Raw genomic sequence first — 17106 nt, 5'->3', positions numbered from 1 at the left:
CGGCGAAGAACGACGTCCGGCCGCTAAGAAAACCGCCGCAGGCACCGCACGTTGGCTTCGCCTTAGACTTCTGGCGCCGTTCGTTGCGCGCTGGATGTCACCGGCGTCGTTTCCAGACGAGAACGACGCAACAAGATCGGGGATTTTTTTTCCCCCTAATGTTCCTCCGCCAAATGGCCTCTGCGACACATTAGCGCAGCACACATGCGCTTCGGCGCCTTGTTCGTCTCCTCCCACTCGGAGGCTACATCCGGGGCGTCGCCGCAGGGCCGATGGGAAGGGAAAGGGCGGGAATTCGACTGCGGCAGGGCCCAAGGGAAGCCTCCTCCCCGCCCCCCCCCCGTGAAATTTTCCACAGGACGGCTGGGGAGGTGGCGAAACCTCTCGAGAGGGTTGACTAAAAGGCAGAGGGGAAACAAAATGTTAAAACAGCTCTCGGCATAGCGTTTGTGAGACTCAGGGAGAAACTTAAAGCCACCACCCCACCCCCAGAGGAGCAAACCCCAAAAGGGAGCTATTGTGTCCAGACTATCGAGGCAGCGGGACTGTGAGAGTTGAAAATTATTATTAAAAAGCTCCAAAATCAGAAGGCCTCTGGAGAGATATATTTAGAAGTTAAAGACAGACAGAAAAGAATTCAAGAAGAGATAGCTATACAATATTGCTTGTTCTTCCCAAGGGTTGTAATAAACAGACCAAGACGCCAGGGTGGCTGGGATGTCAAGGGAGGGAAAGATTAATTGTAACTAGATAGAAATACCAGGTGCACTAACAGTAGCTTTAAACAAGTATTATCTAAACCGATGAAATTATTCTTATATTTCTGTAAGCCAATGATTTTCCTTATTTTTGTAACCAATGAAAGTTATTCTGATTTCCATGGATCGTCCCCTAGACCTCTGAGCCCAATGAAAAGGTATGATGTAATATGCGTAGTTAAAATATTATAATGAGCTTGTAGAAGGTGATAAAAGTCTAAACCCACTTTTGCAAGGTGTTTCAAACTTCCTTTTTTTAATGCTACTAGCAGAGTTTGGAGACTGAACAGCTGTGTAAAAATAAACAACTTTTTGTTCCAGAAACTGGTTTTGGGTCTTTGTGTTTGAAATCCAACTTCTAAAATCTTACCATAACACTATGAATCTCGTTTCAGGTGGGTAGCTGGGTTATTCTGTAGTAGAACAAAATTCGGCACCTTCTGCCAACAAACCTTTCCACACTACAAAGCTTTCATGAGGCAGCTCACTTCACTAAAGCTTATACTCTGGAAGTATTTTTTTTTCCACACAACGCATAGTTAAACTGGAACTCCCTGCCCCAAAATGTGGTGATGGCTGCCAACTTGGAAGGTTTTAAGAGGAGTGGACAGGTTCATGGAGGTGAAGGGTATTCATGGCTACTAGTTAAAAGGGATACTAGTCATGAAGCACACCTATTCTCTCCAGGATCAGAGGAGTATGCCTATTATATGAAGTGCTGTGGGACACAGGCAGGACAATACTGCTGCCATCTTGTTTGTGGGCTTCCTAGAGGCACCGGGTTGGCCACTGTGTGAACAGACTGCTAGACTTGATGGACCTTGGTCTGATCCAGCAGGGCTTTTTCTTATGTTCTTAAGTTTTGTTCATCTTTAAGGTGCTATTGGACACAGATTTTGTACTACCAGAAATCTACTATAACTAGGGTGTATACTGCCTACCATTGGCCCAGTTGTGTATGAAAGGAGCTTCAGGTAGCAAACCTAAACATTTATTTATTGCCTGTTGGAGTTTTCAAGGCAAGAGACCTTCACAGGTGGTTTGCCATTGCCTGCCTCCATGACACAACCCTAGTATTCCTTGGAGGTCTCCCATCCAAATACTTGCCAGGGCCAACCCTGAGATCAGGCTTGCCTGGGCTATCCAGGTCAGGGCTAAACATACTTACTAATACATATTTCCAACTAAGTTTATGTGCATACAATTGCACTGTAGAGCCTGCAGTTTGCATAGTAGTATCTGAAGAAAATCAAAGCAGGTGTTTAGAGAAAAGGGGCCCCTAGGAAGGCAGAGGGCCCTGGTTCACTTCTAAAACAGACTGCCAAACAACCCAGCCAAACCACGCATCTTCTTTCTTGATTGGTAACAGCAGTCTATATCCAAAAACAAAAGTCACGTAATACTACTATCAAAGGTGAAACTGCCTAAAAGATTCCTTGCCACTTTCAGCTTCTGGTTACATAGAAGAAAGGGCAGTGGGCAGCAAACAACCACACTGGCTATGTAAAAACAGGTTTATTTACATTTGGGTCAAGTGTTTCAACCGATGTAAACAAAATTTTGTAAGTCACAATGAGAAGCAAAAAAACTTCATAGGCAAGTAGTATTAGGATCAGTATACAAATCAGCCATTCAAAGCTGATCATGGTTGCATCATTTTGAGCTATGCCAGGAATAACAAGCTACATCACTAGGGTTGCCAGGTCCCCCTTTGCCACTGGCGGGAGCTTCGGGGAGAATTCATAGCACACACGTATAATAATGTCCCTTCCGGGTTAAACCCAGAAGGGATGGGGATGCTCTAGCATATTCATCCAAAAATTCTATGATTTCCATAGAATTTTTTGAGGAAAGTGCTAAAGCATCCCTATCACTTCTGGGTTTACCCCAGAAGGGGCATTATTGTGCCGCTGCACGCACATGTGAATCACCCCCTTTAGCTGGCCTGCCAGCTCAGGGGCATCAGGCAGTCCTGTTAATTAGAAGGCAAATGCCTGCCATTAACAGGCATCTGGCAACCCTATACATCACACATACACAGATGTTGCATTTACTGGTGAAATGATACCTTCACCAGGATGCCCTCTATGTCTAGTAATCTCATTCACTTTACATTCACATGTAATACGTGTGCACACAATAAGAATGAAGAATGAAAAAGAAGTCTTTGATTAGCAGCACTGTCCATCCTGGATGAGAAAATAACCCCTAAAATGGGTTGCAGACTTTACTTCCATCCACTGATGAGCTTATTCATCTGAATCCAAATCACTGTCTCCTGCAATGGAATGGAAGTCCTCGCTATCTTCTTCATCCTCCGAAAGATGGACTTGACTCAACACACTTGGACCGCACCTCTGTTCTTCCTCCTCCTCCTCTTCCTCTTCAGAGATCTCATAACCCCCAATGCTGCTGAAACTGGTATCTCGGGTGTTAGACTTTGGATCTGGTTCCTCATAACTGCCATAACTAGAAAACACAACAGATTCATGAGACCTTATTTATATTCATGAGACCTAGTACTTTACATAATGGGAAATGTCACAGAAGGATGAGGGGTGTGACACTGCAAACATAGCTACATGTCCATTTAATGTGCACAATGAATTTTTAGCACAAAAAGTACACCTGTCTCCATTTTCCTGTACTCCATCTACTCACGTCTCATACCTGTGTTCCTGTTGTAGCAACACACACACAACTTGTAGCATTTTGTAGATAACAGAAGATTTACCCAGATAGCACATCTATTACTACTGCAACTGCTGCATAGGATGTGGCTATCCAGTAGCATGTGTGTATTTATTACTTATAAAACTAATGGTGACAAAAGAAAGAACATCCGTCGCTTCTCTTTAGTTACTATACCATTTATTTGTAATTGCTCAGTGCAGTATGAACAATTCTTGTGTCTAATCCTACATAGTAATACCAATTCTCTATTCATGAGATGTATAAACACTACCCAGTTTTCTACACTATGTATGACTAAACAAAAAATAGAAAAAGAAAGACCCTAACCATTACCATTATAGAAACTTGTGCAATGACCTGATGTGATTTACAAGGCTATAGCCCTGGTAAGAGGGAGAAGATCAATGTAAAGAAGATCCATGCACCATCAGTACTGCAGTAATCAACGCAGCACTTACATGAACCAATGGTGTTTCTTAAAATCCACAGTGACATGCTTCAAGTGTGTCATTACCATCCTGTGTTTAAGATAACCGCTCTCCTTTGTGGTTCCAACTGCTTTACATAGTTACCTGGCATTGCTATCCTCCATTGCATGTGAAGTCTCTCCTCCAGCTCCCTCATAGGACATCATACTCTCTTCATTATCCATGCCCATCCGCGTATTCTCTTGAAGGACATGAGGCTGCTTAGGTCTCATTGCACTGGATTCCACATCTGAATCACTCCCACTTTCACTAAGCTGAATGGCTGTTTTAACATGACAAAATTGAAGGTTAATCATGACACATCAACCCAGTTACTATCGTCCTTGCATCTTCTTTCCCCTTGCAATACACAGAGGTACCATGAAATTCATCTCGTTTATCGTTCTTCAAAAATTTGCTAAATGCAACAGATCCTCAAAGACAGACTAGAAAAACATTCTCATTTAAATCAAAACAGCAACTGATAGAGATTGTTATATGCTGAGCAGTCATGAGAGGAAGTAGAAATATCAATATTCTCATGGAATGTCCCATCAAGTCTCAGCTGACTTATGGCAACCCAGTAGGGTTTTCAAGGCAAGAGAGGAATGGAGGTGATTTGCCATTGCCTGTCTCTGTAGCAACCCTGGTCTTCCTTGGTGGACCTCCTACCCAAGTACTGACAAAGGCTAACCAAAGGCTTACAAGATCTGCCTACCCTGGGCCATTCAGGTCAGGGCATCAATATTCCATTACATTTTATTCTAGTACATTTTGATCCACCATTTTCCCCAGGAGCTCAGGTCAGCAGCCATGGTACTTTCTAAATAGATTAGATACAGTCAAATCTGCCTTCCACAAAACAATCTGTACCTGTTGCTATGTTCAGGCAAAGCTTTTTCCCCCGTTCTTCCCCCTTTATGCTGCATCATTTACTGGTTGGCTGTCTGTACTTCAGGGTCCTCTAATTGTGAACTCCTTTTTATGTGACAGTGTATTGTTTCTATTTCATGGGTTCTTTAATTTGTGTGATCCACTTTTATTGCATTGTCATTAAAAAAAATTGCATTATCTTTTACAACTCTAATCGACCTTGAGTCTGTACAAGAAAGGCAGACAAGAAATGAAGTAAAACACAGGAAGAATACCATAACAAGCCACCCTGAAAATCAATACAATAAAATGCCACATTTGTCCCTTCTGCACAGTTCTCTCGAGCCACAATTGCCATCAAGCTCAGATAAAGGCACCTTCAATTTCCAAGCCCTCCTAAAATAGAAAGCAAGAGTGCCCTTCAAATCTTCTCTGGTAAGCTATTCTACAAAATCCATTAAATAAACAGGTTTGGTTAGATTAATGACCACTAACTTCCTTCTCACTCTTAAGACTCAAAGAATTACAACTTACATGAAAAAGGGTTATCCCCTTCTTCATCGCTGCCATCATCATCCTCTCCATCTGACATGAGCAAGTCTTCATAAAGCACACTGGCTTGTGGCTGCTGTGCCGAGCCCTCTTCTTCATCTGCAAGGTCTCCGTCTCCATCTTCCACTTCCTGTCATAGTAAAATGACCAGCGGTAAAAGGGTGAAGGATGCTGCCAACATATGCACACAATATAGGTCTCTACCAATTACATCATTCACCAGCAATGTCAGTCTCTTTCTAGAAACTAATGGGTTTGGGGGGGTGTTCCACATTCAAACTGCTGACAACACTCAGAAGTGTCCTGCACTGCCACAGCTTCTACCACGAGGGCAGAAGTTAACCAACAGACTACAGATGGGATCAAATATACTCACTGGGGCTGGAGTCTTAGGTTTCCCATCCTCATCCTCATCAAACCCTTCAATATCTACGTCAGAGTCTTCCTCGCCCAGCCTACCTCGGCCCTGCCGCATCTGAGTGAGGAACACAGAGACAACACCGTTGAGGAAGACACAAGCACTTATGAGACAAAGGATCTCTTAAGCAGGCAGGCCACAATGAAGAAATCCACAATGGATTTGTGGTGCTTCCTGCAACTTCCTGGACTGTACAACACTGGTTCTTCCTCTGCCACTCAAATGCCTTTCTACACTCCTCCATGAGAATTCCAGGGTTTCACACCTTAAAGACTAGCACAAAAGCAAGTCATAAGGCTTAAAAAAAGGGTCTCCTATGATATTGTGAACAAACTTCATTTCCCCCAGCCTCACTGCCATCTCTGTAGGTACAGTCAGCTCCCTGGAATGGCACAAGCCAGCTTTTCAGTTAAATTGGGGCTCATACTGATATCCCATTAAATCCACAAAAGAATACTGGCTGGTCCAGTAATTGAAAGACTGATACAACCCTGCACATTCTACGTTTGCTTGGTGAGTATGTAACTCCAGCCACTCCCAATCACACCACATTTACTCCCAACACGTTAGAAAAAAAACATTTTATCCATAACTACTCAGGACATGTTCACATGTTTGCAAGCCTTTAACTCCATGAGGTGCCTTTCCCCCATTTCTCTACAGCAAAGGCACCACCATCCTCCATATTTGTGTTGAGCACATTTTTATGCTCCACTGAAAACCAGATAGCTATCAAACAGATGGTTTCACCAGGGTACAATGTCTGGCAAATTCTTAAGTACAGCCCTGACATAGATTTTCATTTAAATGGCTGCCCGGCCACCCAAGCGTACTACAGCCTTCTTACTCCATACCTAGGACAACATTTTTCTTTTTTAAAATATTATCCTCTTTCCATTGTTCATAAAAAGAAAGGAAAATCGAGCCTTTCTTTGTTGTAGCAAAATCATTGCTGCATTGCCTCCATAGACACCCCGGTTTCTAGCATTTTATCAGAGAGTTTGATGACAAACTCTTACGTGAGAGCAATTCTAGTACAGCACCGTAACTCCCTCTTGATTTAAAAAGATGGTGCAAAAGACTTCACTCTTAATGCTACATTTCCTGTTCTAAGATTTCTGCACAGGTCCTACCACTGATGGGGGAAACTAACCTACTTTTCCCCACCCCAATTATTTTTCCAATTATTTTTAGTACTTGCTTTCTGACCTGCATTCCCCGCTTCTCAGGGGTGGTAGTGGGAGTGTCCATAGCAGACAAATTGCTCTCATCTTGATAGACTGAGGCATCACGGGACATGCTGAGAGAGGTATTGGTGTCATACAGATCTGGTGGCTAAAGTACATTTAAAAAAATCAATCAATTTCTTAGGAAGTAATAATGTGATATGGAGTCTCTTAGGAGGGTCAGATTGTGCTGTTTCAGAAATTACAAGACTTGCTTGTTTAATCTTTCTTAATGTAAGCTCTTTCTACAGCATTATACTGTGAACAATTTAAAACGGTAGCATTCACAACAACCCTGTGATGTAGGCAAAAGAGACAGTGACTTGCCCAACATAACCCACTGAGATGCATGACTGAATACGTCACTGGCTGTCTGCGCTGATCAGGCCTTAAACGTTAAGATACATCATAATGAAGCAAAGTCCAACTACTTATCAGAGAGATGGCGGAGCACAACAGAAGCAGTTGCTTCACTGGTTGAGACCAGCGATATAATGAACAAGGTCTCCGTGACATGGGGGAAATGGCTTCAATAACAGAAAAATCCTTAACACAAAAGGTCTCTAAAGACATATCCACCATAGTCTAGTCCTGCACATATTAAGAAGCAGGTTACAAAACCTCTCTTTCCAACTTCACTGTCAGGGTTGGTCTCACTAGCACAGGAACCAGACAATTATGAATCTCCTCTCACATAGGTCACGGAGTGTAGGTGTTACGTTGGTAAAGTTGTGTCTTCATCTTTCTCCTTCATGTTGCTTCACCTGATATTTTGGGAGCTATGAGCACCTCCAGGGTGAACTCACCCAACTACTTCACTGATGAGGAAGAGAAGGACTCAAGAAAATTCCCATCTCAATAAATCCTGCTCTAAACGCGTTAGGAAACAACTGTGTCCATTTGAGTTAATTACTACTCTCATTCTCACCCTTATCTGGGCAGTAATTTGAACCAGTCTCCTACACCTAGCATTCATATTATGTTTGCTGCAGCATGCTGAGCTCAGATTACATATACAGGCATTTCAAATCACACAAGGTTAATGGATACAAAGGAAGGTAAGGTGATTATTGTGTTATGCAAGGAAAAGTAGAAATGGGATCCGTTTGTAGGTGTTTGAAAAGACTTCCACCTGACATTTTGGAGAGCTTCTGCCAGCTTGAGTAGACAATACTGATTTTGATAGACCAGTGGTCTAATTGAGTATAAGGCAGCTTCATGTATTCAATGCTCTCTTTCTGTGTTCAAGCAGAGGTCTCTGCTCATAAAACAGACATGAATACCTGGATACAGTGCAACTCTTCCACCTATGAGCACACCTGTTCTCATCCCTTCCTCTGCCTCGACAACAATCCTCATCCTCACACACAAAACGTTGAAGGAAGGAGCCAGGAAACAGACTCCTGTTGCCAACAAGCAGAAGGAAAGTGATCTGGAAAAGGAGGTAGCCTTTTCTTTGAAGACTCCATTGTTGAACTAAAAGAGGTTTCCAATACCAAAAAAAACCCTTAAGTAGACTTCAGTACAAGGAAACTCTCAACATGTGAAAGAAGTGAAAACTGAAGTGGCAATGTCTTGCTCAGCAATGCTGTATCTGCCAGCCACCACCAAACTCAACATCTTGCAACATGGGAAGATTTCCAGAAAACTGAAGATTGTAAAGATGCTTCTGTTGAGCCTGGCCAAGTCATGTAAATGATTTGGTGAACAGGAATAAAAGCTGGACAACAAAGGTCTGTCGGCTACAGGCGCTGATTCAGGGGTAAGCGTTAAAATTAAAACTCAGTTCGTCCTTTGGACAAATCAGCAAAGCAAACAAGCATAACTCATTCAAATGGAAGGAGTTTGTACTCTTTAGAAGGGTCTTGAAATCTCTACAGAAGCTTTCATCTGGTGCAAGAAAGCCTAAATTAGAGCAAAAAGGCAGGAACAAAGTGTTCACAAAAAGGTGATGGAAGACAAGCACATGCCAGAATTCCAGCACGGTGGAGGAGCAAAGATATCACGTGCTCAGATAGGACAGGAAGGCATGAAAGGTGTTTGGAGGTAAAATTGTAGAGACCAAACAGGACACTGTTACAGTGGCTTAGGAAGCATGCAACACATCTTCTCCAAAGGACTCTTTCCCAAACACACAAATTGTGTACTGGTGTAAGATATAGATAGGATTTAACCATTCAGGTTAGGACCTAGTTTTTCCGGTGAAAAAAGTGTTTCCACACTCCAAAGCACTCCCACAGTTCCATTAGGTCCCATCCCTTAAAAGCAGAAGAGGCTCACCTGAGGTGTGTAGGGTCCAGGTGTCATGGGGTCCAGGCTCTCCAGATCTGCCTCCTCCAAAGCTGCTTCCTTTGCAGTAGAGATATCCCTCTCAAGCTGTGTCAAATGCTCATCATACTAAGAAATCAAGAGAGAAGCATTTGGTGGGATTGCTGACCATTGGAAAAAGCTCTGGGCAAGTTCAGTGCATACTGGGCCACTTACCTCTGCTAGCGTCTGGTAACAGATATTTACTATTTCTTGAGCTGTTTTTGTGTACTGGCTGTCAGGCCCTGAAATGAAAAGCTCTCCTTAGCACCAGATAAAGACCTGAACAAAGCAATCCCATCCCCTTCAAGCCCTCGTCAATGGTGGGGTCGATCCAGCCCTTAAAAGCTGAAATACATTTATAGGCCACCTTTCTTTCATTTGGCAACTAAAGGTGGTTTACATAAGGGGTTCTCAAGCAGTCTCCCACCCAGGCCCTGAACAAACAGACATGCTTAGCTTCAGCAAGGCTGCTGCACCATGTATCAGAACACAACCTCCATACCTGTTATGAAGGCCAAGCAAATGATACATAACAGTGTACAAACTTCTGAGTTCATTAGAACCCGTACTCAGCCTGGATATTATTTTTGTAATTAAAAGTTTTTAAGGTACATGCTATAGTACTGTGCGCCCTCCAACCATCCCCTAGGAAAAGCCTTACTTCCTTTCCTGAGAAGCTTCTTCAGAGTCTGAAAACGTTTAATAGCAGGAACCTTAAATTCTGAGGGGGGCCCGCAAGTCCTGCCCCCGCCACCGACATCCCAGTTAGCTTTAACAATCCTTACAATTTAACCAAAGTCAATCCTCATCTCTGTTTAAGGTCTGATCAGTCAAGCTAGGCCAGCATGAACAAGATACTCAAAGGGGAAGGGAGATTTCAGTGACCACATTTTAGGCCAAGAAACTTTATGCAAGACTAGGACTAACAGGTGCCACAGGATTAACTGACTAGAGCCAGGCTCAGATCTCGCACTGGCATTTCTTCAAGTCAAACGGCAACCCCACACTGTGCAGAGCTATCGACATTTCTCACCATTGTATTTGATACTGTTGGCAAGGACCAGGTTCACATCATCCAGAAAGATTTCTCGGTTCTGATATTTGTGTTTAGAGATATTCTGGACGAATAAACAAGAGATAAGTGTGAAATGCTGGAGAAATCTGAAGGCAGCAACCTGAACTGCTGGTTTTGAGCTGCAAAAAGCCCTCGATAGGAAGGGGGGAAAAGACTCCCAACACCTTGGAGGGTCAACCCTCTTCTCTATATCCCACAACCTCCCAGTATGCCACCTGTGAGAGTCCTCACCTCTCACCACTGGGATGTTTAAGAGAACCCAAACTGTGGTTTTCAGAAGCCATGGCCCCTGTCATGCAATGGGAAAAGATCCTGCCTGGGGGTGGTTGTTGTTTTCAGCCCCACACTAGGCTGCTAGCTGGTACCTCCTCCCCGGCAGAAGACAGGGCTCATCGGTGATTTGGGGGTGGGGGTCTGGCAGCTGCCCCACTCTGCTCGGTGGAGCAGCTTGCTGGGCAACCCTTGCACTCATTCCCTTGAGCAGCGGATGGATCATTAGCCGTTGCTAAGCACTTCAACACAGGGCGGGTGAGTGTAGTTGGGATGGCACCTTCATCTACCTCAAGGGGGGGGGAGTTGAGGCAAAGTCCTTCCCCATGGGGCTGGGATTGTGGACTCTGCTGGGGCACCACGTCCAGCATGGCGCTTGTGCCCGGCTGCCATCATGGCACGTGTCTCTGTTTAGCTTTCCTGGAAGTGATGATTCAACAGGGAGACCTCTGGGCATGATCAGTACCATTCCCACCTTCACCCACACACACTCTGTTCATTCTGCAGACCCAGCCTGGAGGGGAGCTTTGCACCCTGCCAGCTCTTCCACCTGTGACTCTGCCCCACTTAGATGCATGCCATGCCAGGGAAGGCTCAGTCCATCTCCTTGTGACTCGAGTCATCTGACCTCTCCACGATTTGCAGTTCAATAAAGTCTGGGTTGTGCCACAACTGTCTCTCTGTCTCCTTGACGCTGACTGCATGACAGAAGCTCCATGCCCTCCCTCCCCTACCCCCTCCAAACCCCATCCAAGACTCCCCCTTAAGGCTGCCCAATGACATGCCCAAGGGGGGGGGGCTCTGACCCAGGAAGGCCCATGCTTTGGTGGCTGTGGCTGGTTGTGCAGGTGCCACTGATCCTCCCCTCATGGTCATCTGCCAAACATAGCAGGGGTCCGGCAGCGCCTCCAAGGCTGACCTTACACTTGGGTCCCCCCCCCAACTCACCTCACTGGCTGCTGTGTGATGCTGGGTGAATGACCACCACTGGGTGGTCTGGGTGAATGTGTCTCTACTCTAAGATGGGGCAGGGGTTATCACCCTGGCAGCAGACATCTAGAAAAGGGGTATTACTGAGGGGGCAGAGGATCGCAGGGTCCCTGCAGTCAATGGCTGGGGGGGGGGGAGCCAATGCAGTGGGCAGACTTTGGAAGGGGTGGGGGCCAGCAGGGGACAGGGAGGGCACTGGCAAGGGCGCCCATGACTGGTTGTCTGTCCTGTCCATCACAGTCCTGCCATCACACCTCATGACCTGTACAGGACAAGACAGCTTGGTTGCTGGGGATGCTGACCTGGTTGTAGTTTACACAGCTCCACTTCTCGGTCTTTTTCTGCCTCCTAGTCTCTGGCCAGAACCCTTTAGGGAGCCGACCAGCGGCTCCATGCTTACACCAATGCCAGCCACTTAGGATAGCATTATGGTTTAGTAGATTTTTAACATGACTTCTAGCTCATAACGGAGCCAGCAAAGTGAAATTCTGGAGCTGAAGTTAGGAATGTAGAGCTATCCCACACTCGGTTAAATTTCTACACAGTGGTTCTACTCTTTACATTTTACCTGGTTTTAAATGCATTCTCATTCATTCCTGACCCTTTCCAATACAATGAGGCTGAACCGGCCTCTCTTTAGCTGCACAGCATTTTGAGATGCCATATGAAGCAAAAGTGCTGTGCCTTTTTGTATTACACACCTTGCGAATTGTCTCCAGGTCCATTGGGCTCACAATGACTTTGTGGTAATCTGGCACAAATTTTTTATTAACAGGATGATGAAAGGGCCAAGACTGAAAGTAAATAAGAGCAGAGGAAGAGGTAATTAAAAACCAGCTCTTAGAGAGTGAATGTATACCTGATCAAGCCATCAGAGGAAATCGGTATGCCTTTTTACAAGATTCAGCTGAAGCCAGAACAAACATTCCCTACCAGCATCTGCAAGCAAATCCTGGTGAACAGTGCATGGATCTGCTATGTGTTCTTAATCAAAGCTAAAAATGACTAGGACAGCTCCAGAATAAAGATAATATTTTACTAGAATATCTCTTTCCTTCCAAATGCTACCATCGGAAAGATGGCCAACAAAACTAAATTAAAGCAACTCATGACAACATCAACTACAATCCAAACTAACAGAAAAATCAGCAAATCAGCCAGACCAATAAAGAGGAGAGCAACGTAAGATCAAAAATAGCACACAGCATGGAGGCTACAGGCTATCAACATCTGTTAAGCAGGGCTGCTGAAACACAGTTCACGATGATAAGAATGTGACTAGTTCTTTGGTCAAAAAAACCAAAGAAGAAGAGTGAGAAGTGCAATGAGTCAAAATACAAAGTCACAGCAAGAGCCAGAAGCTCAATAAGGAATGAGGTATCTCTCTGTTACACAATTTGGCGCTTCAAGCATGAGGCTATGGCAACACATTGCTTTCCCTCTTATGGACTCCTTCCACCCTACCCTCCCACATACACACTTACATCAGGAACAGCCATCATCTTCTGGGTGACAATGTTGTCCAGAATAAAGGAAAAGGCCACTTGATCATCATCATCCAGAAGGGGGTTAATTGCCTTCTCCAAACGAGCCAGTTTATCTTCCTTCTGAAATGAAGCCACTTTAGAATAACTCTCTGAAACTGCTTCCCATTTGGCAGCATGCTGCAATTGTGATATTTTTGTTGCTACAGTTACTAACACTTTCGGTTCTCAACTTGGTTTTCCAACCGGTGTGCATTCCCACACCATGTTCTCCTAATGCCCCACTTTCAAGCTATTTTAGCTGATTCTGTACAAGCCATACATTGCTCAAAAAAGTAGCCTTATATTGTATATATACCCAACTTTTTAAAATGGTCCTTTGTGTTTAAAAACCTCAAAAATATTATTATTTTGAAGCAGCACAGTACATGCTGGTTTTAATTTTTATTGTAGTTGAATAAGTTACAAGAATGTTCCACCATTGAGTTTTGTCATTCATGGAAATAATTTAAAAATCCTAAAACTCAGCTTTGTGACCCCTATTAGATTCTACATTTTGAAAATGTATGCAACGTGTGATCAACTGCGCTCAGCTTCTGCTGCTCTTCCAGGATCCTACTCCTCAAGCCCTTCAGGAGGCACATGGGCATTGTTCCAGCATCCTTCCATATGCAGCAAGCAATGGAGGCCTAAACTAAAACAACATTCCCAATGTGTTTGGAAATCTATTGGGGAGGCATTTCTTAGCTGGAGTCAAAATCTGACTCCAACATTCAAATTCCAAAATCAGTATTTGACAGTAAAGCCAGCATTTGAATTCTGCCGCTATTCTGCACTCCTTTGCGAATCACCTCATTACTATTATTTATTTATAACATTCACATCCCACCTTTCCTATTGGTTCAAGGAGGCTTACAATAATAGTTAAAACATTCCCAGCTATGCCCATCAAGTCTTGCTGGATCTCATGAACATGGCTGACTTTGGCCCCTTAAAGGACCTCCTCAGCTCAGATGTCTGTGAAAGATGAGATGCAAGCCTCAGACTGCAAACAGAAGTCCAGCTCAGCCCTAAAAATATCCTGAACTGTAAAGCGAACTATATACCCCCAAAGCTGCAAGCTACTTCTCAGTTCTGCTGGGCTGGCCCAACACCCTCCATTTTCTGGCTGTCCCAAGACTTGCCTCTTTCAACCTTTGATCACAGAGGTCCAGCATCGACTGAGAGATCTGGGTCAGAGAGTGCTTTGGCCCTGCAAAGAAATACCCATGGTGGGATACAGGCATTCCAATATAAGGATCCACAGCTGACATGATCATTATATTTTGTTGGCAGTTGATTTAAATGTATCTGCTGTTACTTTAATATAAATTTAATGCTGTAATCTACCTTGAAGGCTCTACTGGGCTGAAAGGCAGAACATATAATCAACATTCCTCCTAGCCACAATTTAGCTGTAGACTGATGAGTTATCTTTCCAAATTCACACACCTAAAATAGAACACTCCCTGCGGTTCAGGCACTTACATTGAGCTTCTGTGGCAACACTCTCCTACCAGCTGCTTGAAGCTGATCCGAGTAAAAATAAGAAACAAAGAGGGGAAAGTGACCCTGACAGTCATTGAGGACCAGGCAAAAAATGAATGAATGACTCTCCAGCAAGGCTCAGTCTAGGTGCCACACAGGTGAAGAGAGCTGCATGAAAACCATTCAGACAGGAGATGCAAGGCTTCTCAGCATATTCAGACAAAAAGAAGAAAATACAGGGACCAGAAGATGATAAAGGTAAAGGTAGTCCCCTGTGCAAGCAACGGGTCATTACTGACCCATGATGTCACATCACAGCGTTTACTAGGCAGACTATGTTTATGGGTTGGTTTGCCATTGCCTTCCCCAGTCATCTACACTTTACCTCCAGCAAGCTGGGTACTCATTTTATCAATCTCGGAAGGATGGAAGGCTGAGTCAACCTTGAGCCAGCTACCTGAAACCAACTTCCATCGGGATCGGACTCAGATCGTGAGCAGAGCTTGGACTGCAGTACTGCAGCTTACCACTCTGTGCCACGGGGCTCCCTCCAGAAGATATTGGTAGATGAGAAATACTTAAAGCCCATCAAGGAAGAAATTGCACACCTTACCCTAATGAGGGCAAGAGCTAGAGGGGTTGAAGCACAAGGCTCAAGAGAGTAATGTCCTGAATACTTGGCAAATGAACCCTTAAAACACCCACAAGTTCAGTCACCCCCATTCCTCCCCTCAATTGCCTCGTCCCTCCTCCTTTTCTGTGCACCTAGAGAAAGCAAAAGGACCTGGTTTCAGCTGAAGGTTGTGATACATCGGGTGAGGATTTTAGTTCTTTTAAAGTTTTGTTGAGAGCCCTTTCCAACACAAGAGAAACATTTTAACACAAAAACACACACCATTGTATGTCGCACTGTTCTTCACAATCAGCTCCAGGTGTTCTCGGAACTCCTCACGGGATGGGTAGAGGCGTTTGCGGACGTTTTCCCGCAGTGTTTGCAGGTCCATTGGTTTTGTGATGATCTTGTAATAATCTTTGACAACCTTCCCATTAACAGGTTGGTGGAAGGGGTAAGTCTGAGGAAGAGAGGATGGATTTCTATGGTGTTAACTACATTTTTATCCCATTCTTCAGCCAAATATTGATTCCCGCCCCCATTGGCCCCACTGATGGCAGCTGGAAGCTAGAAGGAAGGAGGTATGACTCTGTTGGAGATGGATCCAGGCATGGTGGGAGAGTTGTCTGCTTGCGTTCTTTCCTTCCCTCTGGTGGCTTCAAAGTCAAGATGCTAATGCCATCACCCAGAGACCATTTCAAGAACACAGACTGTACATGGTAAATGTTATATGTAGGTACTCTGACATTTTTATCATTCATTGATATTATTTTGGTTAGCACATGCTATTCATAAGTTAGATGGTGAATCCCACTGGAGGACAGCAAGTTCTTTTATCATTTCTGGCAAAATGTTTGAGTGCGTGGGTTAGGGTGGGATATAGTGGTGAGGTTCTGTGTGGTACATGAACCTCTACTTAGTTCTGGGAATATAGTGTGATCTAGCCACTGTAAACCAGGGTTCAACTTCCAGGAGACATGAACAACATCTGTAAAAGGGAACATTTGACAGCTGCCATCTGAGGATTCCTGGGAAAGCAAGAAATTCTGGGAATCCATTCAGGCAAGGAGGCAGGCAAATAACATCTTCCACTTAAAAAAATTGTAACAGAAATTCCAACCACTAGCTTTAGGAGCTAGATTTAGCTGAGGCAACTCAAGGATTCCTCAAGGTCATTCAGAGATCTGGAAAACCCATAGCTCTATATATCCACATATATCATGGACAAACCTCACAGGACCAAGCTCTTACATTGGGAAGATCTCGCATCTCATTGATAATGCCTTCCAGGACAGAGGACAGCGTCACCATGGGGTCTGTGCGCCGCCGGTGGATGGATTTGTGAGGTCGCTGAAAAGACACATACAGCACACTAAAATGTTTCCAAGGATCACCCATGCTGGACATCAAGCTCATCAATACTTGTGAAAAGGCATGTCTGAGGTTCCAATCTTCTTTTACAGCTTTTGCTCCTATGCAATTAGCCCCAATTCTGATGGAGGTTTAAAATGACCATGTCCCTACAGCAAAGGGGACAGAGTATGGGAAAATGCCATAAATGACTAAAGGGCTTACATTTAAGTAGTCACAGTGAACAGTGGTTCCAACTCGCCGTTTCTTCTTTGGTGGAAGCTGCTGTTTTGGAAATTTCAGAACCAAGGACTTCCTGCGAACCTCATCCGCACTTTAAGTGCACACACAGGGGGAGAGAGAGAGAGAGAGAGACTACAGTTTCCACCTGCTCTGGATGAGACTGGGTCAAACACAAACTTTGGAGCAACCCCACAATCTTTCATGGGAGTATTCTGGAATACATGGAGTTGTACTGCCTTCATGATCCCTGTAACCC

General features: G+C 44.3%; 1 protein-coding gene across 1 annotated transcript in view; it reads right to left on the bottom strand.

The window, feature by feature from the left end:
• Window positions 1-2967: 2967 nt before the first annotated feature.
• Window positions 2968-17106, bottom strand: part of TAF1 (TATA-box binding protein associated factor 1) — a 33915-nt gene continuing 19776 nt past the window's right edge. The window contains exons 27-40 of the mRNA XM_056859143.1: window positions 16833-16941; window positions 16509-16607; window positions 15540-15717; window positions 14302-14369; window positions 13118-13240; window positions 12335-12427; window positions 10332-10416; window positions 9473-9540; window positions 9269-9385; window positions 6972-7097; window positions 5721-5819; window positions 5327-5474; window positions 4025-4202; window positions 2968-3227 (exon numbers count right to left, since the gene is read on the bottom strand). Coding sequence (XP_056715121.1) covers window positions 3008-3227; window positions 4025-4202; window positions 5327-5474; window positions 5721-5819; window positions 6972-7097; window positions 9269-9385; window positions 9473-9540; window positions 10332-10416; window positions 12335-12427; window positions 13118-13240; window positions 14302-14369; window positions 15540-15717; window positions 16509-16607; window positions 16833-16941 — 1711 coding nt within the window. The 3' untranslated portion in view covers window positions 2968-3007. The remainder of the gene's footprint in view (window positions 3228-4024; window positions 4203-5326; window positions 5475-5720; window positions 5820-6971; window positions 7098-9268; window positions 9386-9472; window positions 9541-10331; window positions 10417-12334; window positions 12428-13117; window positions 13241-14301; window positions 14370-15539; window positions 15718-16508; window positions 16608-16832; window positions 16942-17106) is intronic.

The sequence above is a fragment of the Euleptes europaea genome, chromosome 13 (assembly GCF_029931775.1).
Source record: "Euleptes europaea isolate rEulEur1 chromosome 13, rEulEur1.hap1, whole genome shotgun sequence".
NCBI lineage: Eukaryota > Metazoa > Chordata > Lepidosauria > Squamata > Sphaerodactylidae > Euleptes > Euleptes europaea.
The sequence above is the reverse complement of the archived record's forward strand: the minus strand, read 5'-3'. Positions and strand labels throughout refer to the sequence as shown.